General features: G+C 36.8%; 1 protein-coding gene across 7 annotated transcripts in view; it reads right to left on the bottom strand.

Moving 5' to 3' along the window:
* The window catches only part of ASPH (aspartate beta-hydroxylase), a 114,811-nt gene that overhangs the window by 13,387 nt on the left and 83,449 nt on the right, over positions 1-17,975 (bottom strand). For all 7 annotated transcript variants that reach the window (XM_063393424.1, XM_063393443.1, XM_063393453.1 and 4 more), the window contains 5 exons: positions 12,993-13,091; positions 12,237-12,326; positions 8,545-8,682; positions 2,081-2,216; positions 1,129-1,220 (listed from right to left, as the gene is read on the bottom strand). In XM_063393424.1, the coding sequence (XP_063249494.1) occupies positions 1,129-1,220; positions 2,081-2,216; positions 8,545-8,682; positions 12,237-12,326; positions 12,993-13,091 (555 nt within the window). The remainder of the gene's footprint in view (positions 1-1,128; positions 1,221-2,080; positions 2,217-8,544; positions 8,683-12,236; positions 12,327-12,992; positions 13,092-17,975) is intronic.

The raw sequence follows: 17,975 nt of genomic DNA, 5'->3' as shown, positions 1-17,975 counted from the left end.
ATACACAACATTTCTGCAAACCATATTATGGTGATAACATATAGGGCACCAAGATGAACAAAACAGTAGATATCAAAGAGAATCTGCTCTCAGAGACAGATCCACTCTGGCTTTGGATGTGACTGAGAGCAGTTTTCTTGTAGCCACATCAAGTGTGAAGACTTCTCATCAGCTAAATCAGCTATAACCAGCCTTTGCAGCCAGTCAGTGAAACAACAGCCTTGTTCAGTGCCACAGCAGTAGCCACCCAGTGTAGTTCTGCACATCAAGAGCAAGGGAATGGTCAAAAAGATGAACACATATACTCAAGGGTCTGAATTAGGTTGCTTTTCAACTTTTGCATCCTTCATTTTGCCATGTGAAGGATATTCTCACGTAGTCATTGTAGAAAAAATATAATAACTTGGAAAAAAATGAAAACTTATGTCCTACAGAACCACTGCATGTGCATTGACCCATATGGGTATACTGCATGATTAAATGAGATTAACTGATAGCTGAATAGTCATTGTAGGCACTTGAAACAAATTTTGTTGGCACCCACACTCATGGATGTAAAATTTCTCTCCTTTACCTTCAGGAAAGAAGCACGTGGCAGCACTATTGGGGTTCCACAAGGTGATTCTCCCTCTGTCTAATGCAGCCAGGCTGGGGTAGACAGGTGAAGTTTATCACAGTGAGACTCTGGCTCACTAAATTAGTCATGAGAAGTTAGGTTAAGATGAGAAAAAAAAAGAAAAGCTCAGGGTTGAAAGGACCTAATCCAATCTCCTGCTCAAAGCAGAGTTAGGCTGAGTCGGATCAGGTCACTTCAGGCTGGGGTTTAGTAAGGCATTACTTATTGGTTGACCATGGCAAATAACTACTTATCTACCATGAGCTCCCAGGAAGCACAAGGTAAAATGGCTCAACTAAAGAGTCCACAGAAAGGCTTCAGCTAACCTATTTCATCTGGTATTTGCTGACAGTTAAAAAAGGGCATATTTTTTATTGTTAAGTTTATTGTGTGCTTGAGGCATCATTAGATATACCAAAATTGTGCATTCCTCTATACATGTCCTTCTATTCCTCAAAATCACCTGCTCCCAGCATCATGAATTTGCAAAAATGAAGAAGTTTGCCAGGTACCTGCCCTCTTCTGCAGCCAGTAGCTTCCGGGAATCTTTCCAATAAAGCACATGTTTTTGGAACACTTTTACAAGCATTCTCATTTTTTCTTCCTAGTGAAAATAATGGATAGAGCATTGGTAAGAGCAACGAATGAACATTTCCATTTTCTGATTTGCAGAAGAGCAACAAAACTGCCAAAGATCTGACACTGAGAGACAGGTAAATATTATTATTCTCATTTTACACACAGTGCAGCCTAAGTACCTCCTTGTTGTAATATCACAGCAGCCTACACATTTTACTTTTACATTATTTGTGAACACCAGGCCTTCCACCATTTTAAAAAGTGTTATTTTAAACATATAATCACTAATGCGGATGCATAGGAAAAAAAATATTTAAAATGCCCCCAGTATCATAGCATTTCAACATCAGATTACATTTTGATATAAGTTGCTTTTAATATTTTATTTTATAGTACTCTTTCATATGTGGAATTTTATAAGAATTTATGGTCATTCCAAGAGTTGGGCCTCCCAGTGCACAGCTCAGGGGCAGGGCAGCAGGCTTATTAAAGTCATATTCTTTTGCTCATACCATTTCTGAACGACAGATCTCCCCTAGCTGGCAACACAGAAGTGAGGATGTGCCTTCTCCCAGGTCCCCACCTTCCCTCAGGCTGACCTGTACTATGCAGGTAAAGAGTTGGCAGCCTTGCCAGAAGAGTACACTCATTGAAGAGTTACCATACTCAGGGGACACTTAGAAGTATTTGGGGATAACTTGGTTTAGAATAAAGAACTCCTGTTCATTGTCACGGGGGTTCTGAACACAGTTTTATCAGTTCCCTTTCTCTGTACCTACTGATTATAAAACCAGTTCTAGAAAAAGCTGTGTTGCTACTCCTCATTACACTGTGTTAATCTGAGATCATGAAATTGAGGTAAGAGAAGAAATAAGAATATTTTACCTTGTTGCCATAAGGTAAACTGGCTCCAGTCTCCTTTTTCCCGTAGGTTCTCATCTTCAGGCAGGAAGAGGCTTCTTTTTTTATCCATCACAGCAAGACCCTCATCCCGAATCAGCTTCCAGTTTTTCTCTAAGGACTGTTGTGAGAGACTTGTTACTGCACTGAGAAATTACTGTGTTTGGCTTTAGTACCATTTTTTTCTTCCTGCCTTTATTAACTTTATTTTTTTATTTAAAAGCAATAAAAGAAAGTGTTCGTTGTTATTATCAAGTTGCTTTAAATTCTATTCCCTTCTGACATGTTAAGGCAAGAAATATAACTTCCACACCAGTCTTCAGTTTCAATTACATTGGAGTTGTAAGATTTCAACAACAGCCAGCCTCTCTGCAGATGAGGCCTCACTTTAACTTGCTTTTTGATGAGCCTAAGGGCTCTTTGAGTGATCATTTTGGATTTCAAGGTAAATGTATTGATCTTCCTAAATGCTGTGCATGTGACCTGGAATCATCCCTGCAACTGGAAAACCACTCACATAACCTGGAACTCCAGATGTTGTCAGAATATTACAGACTAAAGAGGCCAAATTTAAACACACCACTTCAGCTGAAATTTATGATTTAAACCTTCAAAAAGGCTTGCCAAGATTCACTTGCATGTGTTGATGCTATTGAAAAAAAACATATGCAACTTGAAATGCCAGGTGACCATTTATGGACACAACCATTAAGAATGTGTGAGCTGTCTTGCACTTCATATATATAAACCCACAAAATAGTGGAGTTAAAATTTCTGTTCTCTGCTGCCTTAGGGCATTATGTTTGGAGAAATCAGATAGCTTAGAAAACCTTTTATTCTACCAATAATAAGTAATTTTAATGTTATAGCAATATAGATTGAAATCCACAGTACAACAATGGATCTGGATAAAAGTAACTTCAATTCCCCAGCAGCTTACTTTTCTCACTAAACCTCATTTTGGGTGAATGGTTTTCATTTTTCCTTTGTGCCATTGAACAATGCATTTCTGCAAGACATTTTCAATCCATTTCACACTGAAATAAGCTACAGTATGTTCCCACACTACCTTCTTATATGATGAGTAAAACTCAAAAGTCTCTATAACACAGAGCAGACTAGGTGATCTAAGTGCCCCCTTTTAGTCTAAAAACTTCATATGATTATTAGCCATCCTCACGTAAATTAAACAGTTTCATTTTCTACTTGAGTTTTTTTTACTTAAAATAAAAGTTGATCTGACAAAATAGGTTTATATTGCTTGATCATAAAAGGCTCAACAAAGCAAACTTTGGCTAGAACATTAGCTATAATACAGCTACTTTCTCCCACTAGAACAATTTTAGCTAGGATAAAATGTATGATAATATTCACTTCTGTTATTATAGTAATCTCTATCATTACAAATTATTTTTTTCTCCCACCTATCAAAGAATGAGGAAGAACACTTATTTTTCCTGGTGCATTCATGTTATTCTCCCTCACTGATGGTTTCTATAACACTCATTTAACAGTTAGCACCAAGAGTTGTTCTGGGGTTTGTTGTTTTTATTTTTTTTTTTTTAAGAATATCTTTGGAAAACTGACTTTTCCAAAATGTAGGGTACAAAAAAAGACTGAAAATTTCCAGCTAATCAGAGATGTATATAAGAACTGTGCTGCTACTTATTCAGCACTACCCCATCTACAAAATGAAATTGCACCAACTTAAGTACCTGGTTTTGCACTGGCTGGAGAAGAGAAAGAAAAGAATAACCTACACTCCCACCAGCCTCAGCTTAAAGCGATGTAGAGCAAAAAACAAAACTGGAAAACTTGAAAAGATACTACAAGTTCTTCTGTGCTTCCTCAAACTCCTCCTACTCCCTCAGCTGAAAAAAGGTAAGAGGGAGCATTCATCCAGACAGACAAGATGATACATGAAGAGCACTGGTGGACCAAGGCATTGTAGGCAGCAGCTGCTCTGTCACCTCTACCCTCTCTCAAGTGCCACAGGTTGAAGGTTAACCTATAAAGGTCAGTGTTTGCCCTTGTGCTTAAAGGCTCTCTCCCCAGCATGTGAGATACAAATTTATTTGAATACATCTCATTGATTTTGAACTAAATCCTCAATGGTTTTAGACACAAATTGCTCAGAAATCAATAGGGTTTCTGTCCTGAAAACATAGACCCCCATCTGTAAAACACACTGATAGTGCTTTATAATGACCAACAGACAGCTCCTAGGGAGAAATGAAGTGGGGAGTTCAAATACCACCCAGCCCTGGTGTCCCTGATATTACAGACTCTCAGGGATACCTTGACTAGTAAGAACACAAAAAACCATTAAAGCATAATGATCAAGTCCAGGACTTGGATTTATAGCTCCTGATCCAAGAGTTGGTATCTGCAGGAAAAAAGTTAAATATACTTACGGGTCCATGATATGTAAGAATTCAAGTACCAGCTTAGAGCAAAAATTCATATTATATTTGGTGCAGTATCCTGATTACAAGTGAAAAATCAGGAGGCAACCAGCACTGGGAGCATATGTACTTGTTTGCTAGCAGCTGATTCCCATAAACCTCCATATGGCTTTATAAATACAGTTCCTAATAACAATTGAAGTTTACAGTTGCTGTACATCTGGCAATAATGTAGATTTTATTTAAATAGGGATTTTTTAAATATTGGGGGTTTTCATGTGAGACTATTATATTGAAAGTATCCTTACTCTGTGCTGTCAAACTCTTTCAATGCACGGTTATAAATGACACAGGAAGAGATTAAGAGGTTGCTCCCTTCATGTGAGGCATAACTACTGACCACACATCCATTTTAATCCACTGAACTATAAAATACAATCATAGTGAAGAGTTTAATGTACTTCACTCTGTTATTGAAACAGAAGAGGAAAGCATTCACAATCAGTTACCACATCTCCACTGGGTAACGCTGTTAACCTCCGAGCAAGGGGAAGGGTTTTAAAACCTTCAAAACAGATTCCTTGCACCCTTTCAATCACTCAGAGCTTAAATATCAGCACTTGTATGCATCATCTCTGCTCTTTTCAACACAAGTCTCCCATAAAGTATCCAACCACACTTTAAATACACATTTCAATTTAATTTCTCCCTTGCCTGTGAATGTTTAGCTATTATTACCGAAACCATTAAGGCCCAGCTGTCAACCTATGGAAAACTATAAAGATATGTGCTGTTGCCAATACTTTTATTGTCTTTCTGCACTTTTCTTGTTTCACTTGAAACTTCAATTATTAAAATCTAAGCCATCAGAGAAAAGCAAAAATACAAGATCTGCTTTAATCAATCAGCTATTCACTGTGGTAAATTATTGGCAAAGCATCGTCTGGGTCCTTTCCAAAAATCAAAGGACACAACATGCAGAAAGGACAAAGTTACTGAAGTCATTGCCTACATATTAATTTCAGACCAGTGAAAAGTCTCTAGGATTCAACTGGTACTGGAGAAAGATGGAATGACTCAGTAAGACTGGCTGAGGAAAGCTAATCACCCTGAGGGAAAAGGATGGGTTTTCAAAGATGAAAGTAAGGCTTCCTTTCAGCTGAGATCAAAAGAGGAAGACAATTTCTTGAATTTCCAGATCCAAAGGCCTAAAATACTGTAAATCAGAGATATTAGCAGAACATCTCTACATAAATCACTCACTCTACATAAATCACCTCACCTTTCCTAATAAAAAGGTTTATATTTTTCTTCTCCCTGGGAAATTAGGTGCCTCTCCCTGTTCTTTCAAGGAAAAACATTCAGCCTCAGTGAGCTGCAGAGAGATTCAAAAATCCACTTCACTTCAGCACAATTCCACTAATTCAGATAGACCATGTCCTGATAAGTGTTACTGCGATATTCTCAGTCTACCCTGCTTCCACGGCCCCCCAGAAAAGCCCAACCCAAAACCCTCTCCCTAAAGACATCCAGGCAAGCAGGTAAAAATAAAACAGGTAAAGTATGAGATCGGGTTTTTTTAACCTTACCAATCAGGAAGTTAAGCATCAGGACCCACATTTGAAGTAAAGCAGTAGGATAGTTAACACCAGAAAAGGATACATGCCATGCTTAGACAGTTATTTAGCATTGTAAAAATTAATCATCCTGTGGAAATGTCCCTTTTTTCACTTGCAAACAAGGCCACTAGCACAGACAGTATGTCTCATGTCCATATGATTACAGCTAGCTAAGCTGAATGCCCCCCAGAAGGAAATTATTAAACTAAAAATACTGAAAAAAGACAAATTTCTCTTTAGACTTTCTGTGGAAAAAGCAAGACAATGTCAAAATTCGTATCTCTATCTCTTGGCCCAAGAAACTAGATGACCCTTTGAAAGAAAATCAAGCCAAGTCTGTGCTATAAGACGCCACTGACCACAGCTGTGCTGGTTAATGGAATGAACCAAAGAGAGTTCAGCTTTACTGCTGCCCCAGCCCCAAATAAATGCTCAGTTAGCATTATTAACATACCAAGTTACTGAAAATAGCTCATTCCCATTTCACAAGCAGTGAAACTCAGAGAGAGGGTCAGGGCTTCCAGTGCTGTGTACAGTGTATATGCATGTTGAATTCTACCAGTGTGATTTGGAAGCGCTTTCCACATTTCCCACACAGACATAAGAGGAGTGTAATGAAATGAAGCAATAGGAAATAACTGTTGATAGTTTTTTGCTCTATGAGAAGGGGAAATAATTTTTTTAAACTAAACCATGTACAGAAGGGTTTTTTTAAACTAAACCAAATACAGAAGTACCTCAAAAATTAGAAAACTAATGTCATCAAGAATTTTTTGCTACTTCCTGAAGAATACTACCTCTAGTCTTGCTTGCAGCATTGTATGTAATTAGAATCAAACCTGCTTTCTTTCAAAAGTACAAAAAACCAAATCAAATATTGGTCCTGATGCATTTTGGCTTTAAACTGTGAGTGTTATCTTAAAGAATGTGAATCTTACTACTCCCCAATTATGATACCTGTGCAAGTAAACTACCAGTCACAATTTAATCTAGATTCACTGACACATTGCTAATAAAACAGGTAAAACATATACCACCAAATGACTGGAATGGAAAGGTATTATTGAATTCCAGAGAGGCAGTTTTACTGTGGGGGTCAGGGGTGAATTTTTATCCTTGCTGGCTTCCTGAGCAGCTCTTCTAGGAGCCACTCAAGATACTGATCCAAACCAAGGCCTCCATGTATACAGCCTAATTCATCTGAAAAAAAATCCCCTTCAAGGTGAAGCTCTGGCCATTTTATAACATCAACTGAATTCTTTAACCTTTTAAAGCTGATTGATGCCAAGGGTGAATGGATCATTACCTTCTGTGACAAAGGAATTTGAAAAGTTTACATGTAAGGAATTGTAAAGCAGCACTGCATGTAGCTCTAAATCACCAATCAAATAATATGTATATTTCCTTTTTGTTTGACAGAAACATATTAAGAAGTTCCCAGTTTCTCCATATCTTTTATGGCAAGAAGCATCCATTCCCACACATACCTCAAGAATTAGTTCAATATGAGCACATTTCATGTGCTAGTCCATAAAGCTCACTGCTTTTTGGTGTTGTTGAGATTACATTGGAGAATTACACTTGAATCTAAATTTCTAGCCTTATTTTTGTTGCCATCAAAACCATAACAAAGAGAAATCATCTTTTTTAAACTACTTTTATTTTTTTTTAATAACCATTGTTCCATAGTGGTTTTTTTAAACATGCTATGTAACTAAGTATAAAGAAACAACCACTCTGAAGGAATTTTTTCCTTACAAATATACTTTTTCTGGTTTAAATTATTTATCCATAATGGTTTCTCTAAACCCCACACCAATAATTGAAACATACAGAAAAAAAAGCTCTTCCTAATTTTTTAGGAATTATTATTAGAATCATAATAAATTAATAAAAACAATGCCATTTGGGAAATAAAAAATATTGTTATAAACAATTACCACACTACTTGCCTTGCATTAAAGAAATCAAAAACCTTGTAAAGAATTTAAATTCTGCATTAACTTTTGTTAAATCCATCACTGGGAATCTGCACTTGTTTCTCTCGTGCAATTAAAAGCATCCAAAGTCACTAAATATTACACAAGGGCTCAAAAGCACAGCCCTTCCTGACTAATTGAAAATTCACAATGGGTGTTCCAGACATTACCAAATTGTGCTGTCATTTTCCACTTGAGATGTTACATTTGTCTACCGTGCAAATTTTGTATTTATTAATAATGTCAGCCATCCTGTCCCCATTCTCAAATTCGAAGATGTCTAATCTTATTTTATGGTATCCTACTTAAGTCTTGTGCTTAGTCTGACAGCAGTGTCTGGAATTCACAGTCAGTAGTTCTGACCTTTCTGATTAGCACTTTCTTTGCTTAATAACTGAAATCATAGCTGTAATTTTAATAAAAATAAAAGTAAAACGAAACCTTACCTTCACCAGCTCTGTATATCCAGTTTCCCTTGCTGTCCACCAAGGCTGAGCTTTGAGTCCCTTGACATTGTAGAGGGAGCGCTGCCAAACTGATGCGAAGTGACCTCTTTGGTATCCAAGCTCATACCACTTGTATGCCTAAAATATTGTAGATAACAACCAAGTTCATATCAGCCAAGCTCCTACAGGAAAACAGTAACACTTTCTGGCAAGATAGCAGACTGTCTCTTTGGGATGTTGGGGTTATCCTTTAAACAAAATGTACTAATGAATACTTTAAGGAAAACAAAACAAAACAAAACAAAACAATCCCCCCCGCAAATCCTACAAAAAACCAACCAAAACCAACCAACCAACAAACCCCCACACCACTAAACCCAAGACCCCAAATAACAAAATAGATCAGTTGGCCAAGAGAGTCCAGTCCAACATTAACAAAACAGGACAATCTTCTCACAACCATTCACATCGGATATGGGCCAGTAATTCATGCCCTGTCCTAGGACTTGGAATATGCAATTGTTTCTCATATAGGTCAATTTCATTTTCTCTGTTTCAATTCTCTACCTACAAATTCTGCTGCCAGTGAAGATGTTGTGATGATGAAAACAACTATGACTTTGCAGATCCAAAGTGTCAGTGACCTAATACTTAAATGCACTTGAATTTCTTCAAATATTTTTCACCACACCAAAATTGATCACATGACAGAAACCTACTGAAGTTAATATTCAACCTTTGATTGTCTTTACTCTCCCTTTACACAACTTGTTTTACCCCTGTATAGCAGCAAAAAAAGCGAAGCAAGAAAATAAGATTCTTGGAAAGAAAAGATCCAGCATTTGTAGTACTGTGACAATGCAGAGAAGGTTATACAGAGCTGCTACCTTCTTGCCCAGCTGCAAGATTTCAGACAACACAATTTAAAAAAATTCCCAAACAAACAAACAAACAAACATTCCCCCCAAACAAAAAAATACAAAAAAACCCACCCAAAAACCAAAAAACAAAACCAAAACAAAACAACAATAAACAAACAAACAAACAACCAACCAAAAAAACCCACCAACAAACACCAACCCACAAACTAAAAAAACAACAGGACAGCTAAGTAGGGAAATATGAGAATAATAATTCCAGAGCAGGGGGACTGAAGCAGGCAGCAATCCTTGCCTTGAACAGAAACTGGCCAAAGTCCTCATTGAAAGTCTGCAAATTTTATTCAAGTTTTTAAAAAATGTGGTACTCTGATCTTTATAACTCTCCCAAAGTATGGAGGAAAGTCTGCAACACATTGTTGCCTTACAATATTTATTTGAAGTACACAAAAGTAGTGTGGATGAACAGAATAACAGATCATATATAAATGGACATCTCTTTTTCTCGCTAGAGAAGCTCAGTAAAATTATGCGTGGGTCAAAAAAATACTGTGTATTACCTTTGGGTAATACACAGTGCAACGTTAAAATTTGATGTTATCTTGGTAAACTGTCTGAAATGAAAGCATTAGGATTTATAACATTTGTTTCCCAAAGTTGTAATACCAGTGAGATATCAATAGATTGTTCATGCTGACTGCCTGCATCCATTTGCAATGTCTGGAGTTAGCCCAAATGATAAGGGGAATGAATTAATTGATTCAGCCCCTGAGTACGAATGTTGCTGCTCTTTAAGATACATCAGCTATAATTACGATGTATAATACAGTTAATCTTTATTTATTAGAATAATTTGGAAGTTGCCTTTACCATGATGGAGTGGCTGCCTCACTCATCCTTTCCATTCCCAAGACTCTGAGAAATATTTCTTTTCTCAGGCGATTCTTGGCAGTGGAACACAGACAGCTACAACAGTGTAGCTCTCTTCTCCAGGACAGAAATTGTTTGAGATGCACTCAGTTTATATATTCTGTGTGAAGAGTGATTTGTATAACTTCCATGGTTTTAATTTTTCTTTTCTTAAGCCAATTTATCAAATTATAGTTGGAAAGGACATACTCAATATTCTTTCCCTAACACTTCCCAAGACCACATTCATAACTCCTAATTTAGCTCTAATAGATGAATATCTCCCTTCAATAAACCTTCAGTGATAGCAATTTTACATATAACTTAAATATTGATCTGTTTCCTTGATTAAATCTTGAAATTCAGCAAGTCTAGCAAGGTCAGTGAGAAAAATTTAGCTTAACTATGAACTTTCCACTGATAAATTTGGAAGTCTCCTCTATCCCAAGAAGTTCCTTTGTCCTTAATTAAACTTTTTCTACAGCAGATTTGGCCATTAACGCCATAAACATTAACACATGTAATTATCCTGGGGTTAGAGATGATGTACATTAATCACATCTGTGTGGTATCTTTAGTCAAACGTGGCAATGGGATGTTCTAGGCTCAGCAACTCAACCCAGAATGTCCCATGGAAATGCACAGGGATTTGAGAGAAGGAGACAGAGTTAGATAGAGTGTGAAAGCAGGCTCTGTCTGTGTATGCATGTGTGTCTAATAAACTGAGGTAAACTAATTCTCACCTATAAATGAATAATTTAAAAAAATCTCATTGGAGGAGTATTGCAGGAAAGGCAATCTAACTTAAAATTCAGATATTACATTTCACTGTTTTAGATCTACTATATATATAAGGTATTGTAATAAAAGTTCCATGAATTATTTAAAAAAAAAAGCTAATCTGATGAACCAGGCTTGAGAAAGATCACATGCAGAGGCTTCATCACAGCCCACTGGATTCCAGTTCATACTGGAGAACCACCTACTGCCTGTACCACAGTACTAAAGAGGTCAGCATTTTTTACAGTTTTTAGGTATTAATATTGCACACATTACTAGCTAAGTAACTAGAAAAGCAGTGATTTTTCATGGCTATTTCTACTCTGATTTTTAATGCTCACTCTTTTCATATTTCCCACCTAGGAACTGGAATGTTTTTCTTTTTTTTTTTTTCTGTTGTTTTTAAATTCATGCCCATATTGAAGCTCATGACTAATCAGAGTCTTCAAAACTGATCTCTTGCTCTCCTATCATGACTGTAGTGGTAATTCATATATTTAAATTTCGCTTTTAAGTATAATTTCATTTTAAATAAACAAAAATAGAAGCTCTTACGGTTTCCACTGCTCTATGTTTGTTTTTGTTGGCCACTCAACAGATACACAGTACAAATTTCTGTTTTCCTGATTGATTTGCTAATTTAGTTATTGAAAAAATTACATAATTCAGTCCTCTCATGATCCTCTTTTATCACATACTCATTGGTGCTTTTTTTCTTGGAAAGAAAGGAAGATTTACAAAACACTGTTATACAATAACTTCTATACAGTAATATACACGTAACTGATTCTTTGAACTCTCATTAAAATCGGTGTTTTAAGTGATATAAGCAGAAAACTGATTCTAGAAACATTTAAAATTCCTGTAAAATTTTAATCCCTTGCTTCAAGGTGCCCTGTGCCAGCTTAAACATTTTAAGCTAAATCTAAAGCAAGGGATGCTAAGAGATTGTCTTCAACAGATTTTTTGCTGTTGATCATCTTGACTTCTACACATGCATGCTGGATTGTTATTGCAATTGGACTACTCTTGTTTTCAACATTAAGCCCATCATTAAATGCTTTTCTGGATTCTGCAGTCACTCAGAGATTCAGATTTTAAAGCAAGAACATGTTAAAAATGTACCTCTTTGTCTCCCATTCTCTGTAACGCGTCACCCAGATGAAAATAAAAACGTCCATCATCTGTGCCGGGGTCACCAGACTCCAGTCCTTCCTAAAAATAAAATAAATAAATAAATAAATAATGAATGGTATAAGAAAACTTCAATAGGACTTCTAAAAGAGCTCATTTGGTTGCTGTAAATAGTCTGTCAATTCTATGCAAGAGACAGGCTATGAAATTAGGTAGAAAATGTAACTATATTAACCTGCAACTTAAACTGAACTAATACAATATGTCAGTAGAAAGTCATTGAGAAATGGTCCCAGTTTTCCAAATCCCATAGCCTCTCCCCTCAGTCCCTCCAAGACAGAGGCATATTCAGAGATGGATACTTGCCCCGACCCTATAAACAAAAGCATTTTATAAAGCTGGATCAAGGTTTATTCTGTAGTGTTTCTTCCCAAACACTGAGAAGTATACGTAAGGCTTCTCTGGATCTTTCAAGAACCTTAGATTTGCAGCATACTACCAACCTCAAAAAAATTGAGGCTCAGAGCTCTTCAGGTTAATCATGAATGAAACAAATACTTGATGTTTAAGAATTGACGATTTTCAATGTACAAGTTTGTTCCAGTTCTTAAGCAGTGATACACCAGTATAACAGCAACAAATAGCTTAAGCAGTGATTTTTAATTAGTACACTTCTAGTCTGACACATTTTATATGTTCTAGTTCTATTTTTTGCTGGTAAAACATTTACTGTGAGTGAAAAAGTACCCGTAGATAAGGTATGCTCTCTGCTATCTTGTTTTCTGCCTTCAGGATGAAGCCATAATGCACTTTGGCAAAGCCATCATCTGGAGCCAGACTTAGAACCTGTTTGAGAGAAAATGAATTAAATACACCTGTATGAATCTTTGCAAATTAACAAACCCATGTACATAATACACTGTTTTATTCCATTACTCATTCTCAGGTAAACCCTTGGTTTGTCTGTGCTTTCTTTTCCTCATTCACTTCTGCGCTTTCTCCAGACAAGTCGAACGATGAAGTCTCAGAAGTAAAATTATTTCAACAGAAATAATTCATTTTTCACTTGTCTGTCCTTTTCTACACTTGAGGTATAGTATGCTACATTACAGAATTAAACCCACTAATGACACTTAAGTTACTTATTCCAAGTTTGACTAATCTGAAGGAAAACAGATACTCTTGAGAAAATCTGCAGTAGAAACGTATCTGAAATAGTTTTAAATTAGATAGATTTCCAATGGTGGCAATCTAGTTTTTGCAAAAGAAAAAACATGAAGCATAATGACTATAACTTAGAAAGAAGCTGTGATGTAATGCCAGCATCATGAGACAGGGATGTGCAAACCCTGGAACACCAAGGGCACTCAGCACAGTGGTGAACCACAGCACTCTCTGGAACAGCGTGCTCTTTTCTCGCCATGAGAAAGAAGGGAATAAAAGGTCTATTGCAGTAGTGACTCAGTGTGAGAAGGATTTGTTAGTACAGGGACAGCTGTAGGAAAGGATCAGAGTATGGGGCAGTGTTTCAGGGGAAGGAGGTGTGAAGCTGCCAAGCTGGATTGTGTAACATGCACCCCCAACACCAGTCAGATAATTTAAGTGCATTTGGTCTGCCTCAGCCAAGGGCAAAAATTAGAGAGAATGTCTTGATCTGCTTTTCAGCTCTGCATTTCTATGATGCACATATTCAATACAATTTGTAGCTCTATGCAATAACAATTACATGGTTAAGTTAATCTGTTTTTACACATCTTCTCTCCTTAAAATAAGGCTGGACAGTCTTATCAGGACAGACCCTCAGTCTGTGAGGATCATCACAGGAGCCTGAAAGGCAGTGGCATTACAAAGGCTGACATCCACTGAATGTCTAGACAGCTGCTAAACACAAAACAACAGACAGATGAGCAATTTCTCTTGCCTAAATCCATCTTTGAAGCTACTAAACTTATGCCATTGATAAAATGTCTGTATACATTATAATTATTTCCCTCTGCCTTTTCCAGTCACTGTCTGGAAAAGTGACACTTTTCAATCAAAATAATTACAAGCAAAATCATAAGAAGTTTTCTGGACTGATTTCTCTCTTTTCTCAAATCTTATGCACACCAACTACATGCAAGTAAAACCAAAAATCACATCTATGAGGGTACAAAATGTTATGAGTTAAAAATAGCAGCATTTTACTTGTTTTCACAGAAAAGACTTATTATGAAGGAACAAACTATTTGAGAGTGTATTGGAACTCCAAAGTATGAGACATTATTAGGAAAAAGTACCACAGTAAGGATGAGCTTGATCTCTAGTATAAGAATACACTACAGCCTTCTGCATCTTATGCCTTTTGACTACAGCATTCTGGGTATAATTATTTTGATCCAAGAATCTGTATCTGCAGGGTGAAATGAAATGACTGACAGAAATATTTATTAGCCACATAATTTCGTTACAGTTTCTTTAACTATAGGATAAAGCTATCTGATTAATTAAGACAGAATAGAATTTTCTGTATTATGGTTCATTTAAACTATGCCGAGTTGCATTAAGGAATGATCTACATTCAGAGCCCCTAAAGAGAAGTGAGGAGATACAATCAGCAGAAATTACACTGGAAGTATTTAATGTAAATTGTATTACTCTGTTGCTGTTGCTGCATGCAATATTAATTATGTTTAGAAATAAGTTTTAGTAAAGTGCTCATAGCCCATTAAATACTAATCATGAATATAGAAATTAACCTCTGGGGCTATTAGTGGCTAATTAGCCAGGGCAGAGTACTGTGTTCATGTGGATATTCTGGTTTTGGTACCTGAGACAGTTCAATCAGAGCTGGCTTATGCGTGTCTCTATAATGCTGCACTGAACCATGCACACATGCCTCAGCATGGAGGCAGAAAAAGTGCTATTAGCTGGGTAACCAGTCTTACAAAGTTCTCCTTCGCCATATTTTTTTATAATCTGTGTATGTTTGAACCAAAAATAGTTTTAATTCTGCCAGGACTACTTTTAAAGTTATGTTTTCTTTGAAAATACAAATAGCTCTGAATTCTACTAGGATTATCCTTAACATTATGTTTCCATGTCCCTAAGTGATATTCAAAAAGAAAATTATTTCATATTAGAGGCAAAACTGAAATCCTCTCCAGCAGGACACCATTTTCCATTTGTGGTTCAGCAAAAATTCTGGTAAACACAAACTAGAAAACTGTATTTTGGGCAAGTTATACCACACTACAGTTGGAAGCAAAAAACTCTCTTGGTCTGAAGTTCAGTGTTTATACACATAGCTTCTGTAGCTAAAAGAAGAAACATATATTAAAGACTTTTAAAATAAGCTGCTAAACTGCAACAAATTTGGAAAGAAAAATAAGAACTGACTGGAAAATAAGTAAACTGGCTATTAAATGTAAAGCAAAAGCAGAAAGTTTTCATCGACTAGGATTCCCTGGGCTTCTGTTCAATTCCTTGGAGATGATGCAAGCTTGGGTTAGTCTGGTCTGAAATGGTGTGTACTGTGATCCCATACAGAGAACAGTGCCTGCTACATCTGGGTGCATGTGCTCAGTGCATGCTTAACACAGGTCAGTAACATTCAATTGAGATTGAAATGTTACAGCAGGAAGTAAAGATTTTGCCCATGAATCTAGGAGATTCCCGGGAAATGGGAAATTTGGAGTTTAGGTCCCTCTGCAGAGAAGAGTGTTTAACTGCTTGGGAACCTTCCTGAGCAGCAGAAACAAGTACCACATACAAAGGAACTTAGACAACCATGAATAAGGCTAGAGGGAAATCAAAAAAGAGACTGAGACTTTAGGTTGAATAAGGGGTATGTTCTCTTGAGGATGTGTACTGAACTCTAAGATGCCTGTGCTTTCTGCATTAAAGAACACTTGAATAAAATGCATGAACATCCTTACAGTGAGAAACAGCATACAGGATTCATAAATATTGGAGGTATCTATTTTGCAGCACTGAGTTCATGCTCTTGTCTGTGCTCTCTTAACATTTTTGTATCAAAAGATTACATGAGCAAGAAGGACTTAGTCACACTTCAGGGGTTTCCCAGTTTTTTCAAAAATCATGGGAAGAGCAAGACAGCTCCTCGAGGCCCTCAGAACCACTATTCAGTTTGCCCCTTTCTCTACCATGCAGAGAACCTGAGCACCTATGGTAGGGACTCAAAACCAAAGGCTTTCTAAACATGCATTGCAACAGCTGAGCAAAGCACTCCAGAGCAGGCCACGTTGCCCCTAATCATGCAAGAAGCCTTCAGCAGAACCAAGATCCAAACCAGGGACACACGAGATTCTTCCTGTTTCTTAGGGTTTTCTTTCTTAAAACCCTTAGTGTAAATTTATCCTGATTTACAACAAAAAATTACATTATTGTGTTGGAATTCAGCCTGAGTAATACCTAAAATATGGACAAATCTCCCACGATTTTTTAAGCAAAATAATCCAAGTCTTTTAAAAAAATTATTTGTCCTTCTTTTACAATGAAAGAACATCACTATGATTTATTCTATTTCAGTGTTAGTGAACTGCAAAACAGAGTAATTACACTGGATAAAGAAGAATGGGAAACAATATGTTAAAAGCATACCAGTTGTATCTTAACATTTGTTCTTAATGAGAGCCCTATATGTTTCTTCTGAAGTATATAAAACTCAGTGTCAAGGTAATTATATAGCAAATTCATGACCTTCCTTCATGTATAAAAATCCCTGTGATTATTGAGAAATTCTAACACTTACGTTGTTTGCAACAAAACACTGAATAATTGCACAGGAAAATCTTGCCCAAAAGGAGTATGTTTATGTTTTCTCAAATTCCTTGCAGCATGAGTAGCACGTTTGTTTAATAAATTCTATCTTTAAACCCCAATATTTCCAAACCTCTGAATAATTTTGACAGCAAGCCAAAAATTATTGGACAGAAATGTTTTATGGGAGGGCCTAAGAAGTAGCCAAAGTAGCGAAACAAACATTATTCTGGCAACATCTGAGACTACCAGAGGAGCTTCAGGAAAAACAATGGTATTCCTAGTGTTTGGGTTCTGCTTCCAACCATATGGTTGAAGCAGAGGATGGTATAAAATACCATCCTTCTCTTTGAGAAGCTATCAGAGATGAGAATCTCTTCAGCCTCCCAGATGTGAGGGATGGAAAATCAGGGCTTTATTCTCAGGAGGTGGCACCAACCCTGCTGATCCCTTTCCAGCCTCCATAACCAGACAGTTACCAAGCCTGTCCTACACGAGCACCTTGAGAGTGCCAACATCAACAAGACCATTCCTGGTCAGGTGTGACAATTTGTGCTCTACCAATGACGTCAGACTCCACATCTGTCAGACAGTTTCCAGATGTTACCAGGGTTTCTAGACCACAGGAGCAGAGTGGCCTTTCCTGGCAGTGAAGTTTCCCTAGCCAGACAACTATTGTATAAGACAGAAATATAAATCAAATGAATTGTCCACACTACAAACATCATGAAAGAAAAACAGATTTTAAGCTGCTTATAAAAAGATGAAAAAACTAAGGTTAAATAGCTTTGTGAGTACTGATCTACTTGATAACATGGTTAGAGATGCTGTTCCTGAGAAGAAACTGGCTTACTTCTGCTTTCCTTGTCTTGAAGATTGGTGATACATTTTTATAGTATGCATTACCTATTACATGTTACATACAACACATCTAGATGTGCTGTCAATATATTCCAAACCTAACTACCA

Source organism: Prinia subflava, chromosome 1 (genome assembly GCF_021018805.1).
Source record: "Prinia subflava isolate CZ2003 ecotype Zambia chromosome 1, Cam_Psub_1.2, whole genome shotgun sequence".
Taxonomy (NCBI): domain Eukaryota; kingdom Metazoa; phylum Chordata; class Aves; order Passeriformes; family Cisticolidae; genus Prinia; species Prinia subflava.
The sequence above is the reverse complement of the archived record's forward strand: the minus strand, read 5'-3'. Positions and strand labels throughout refer to the sequence as shown.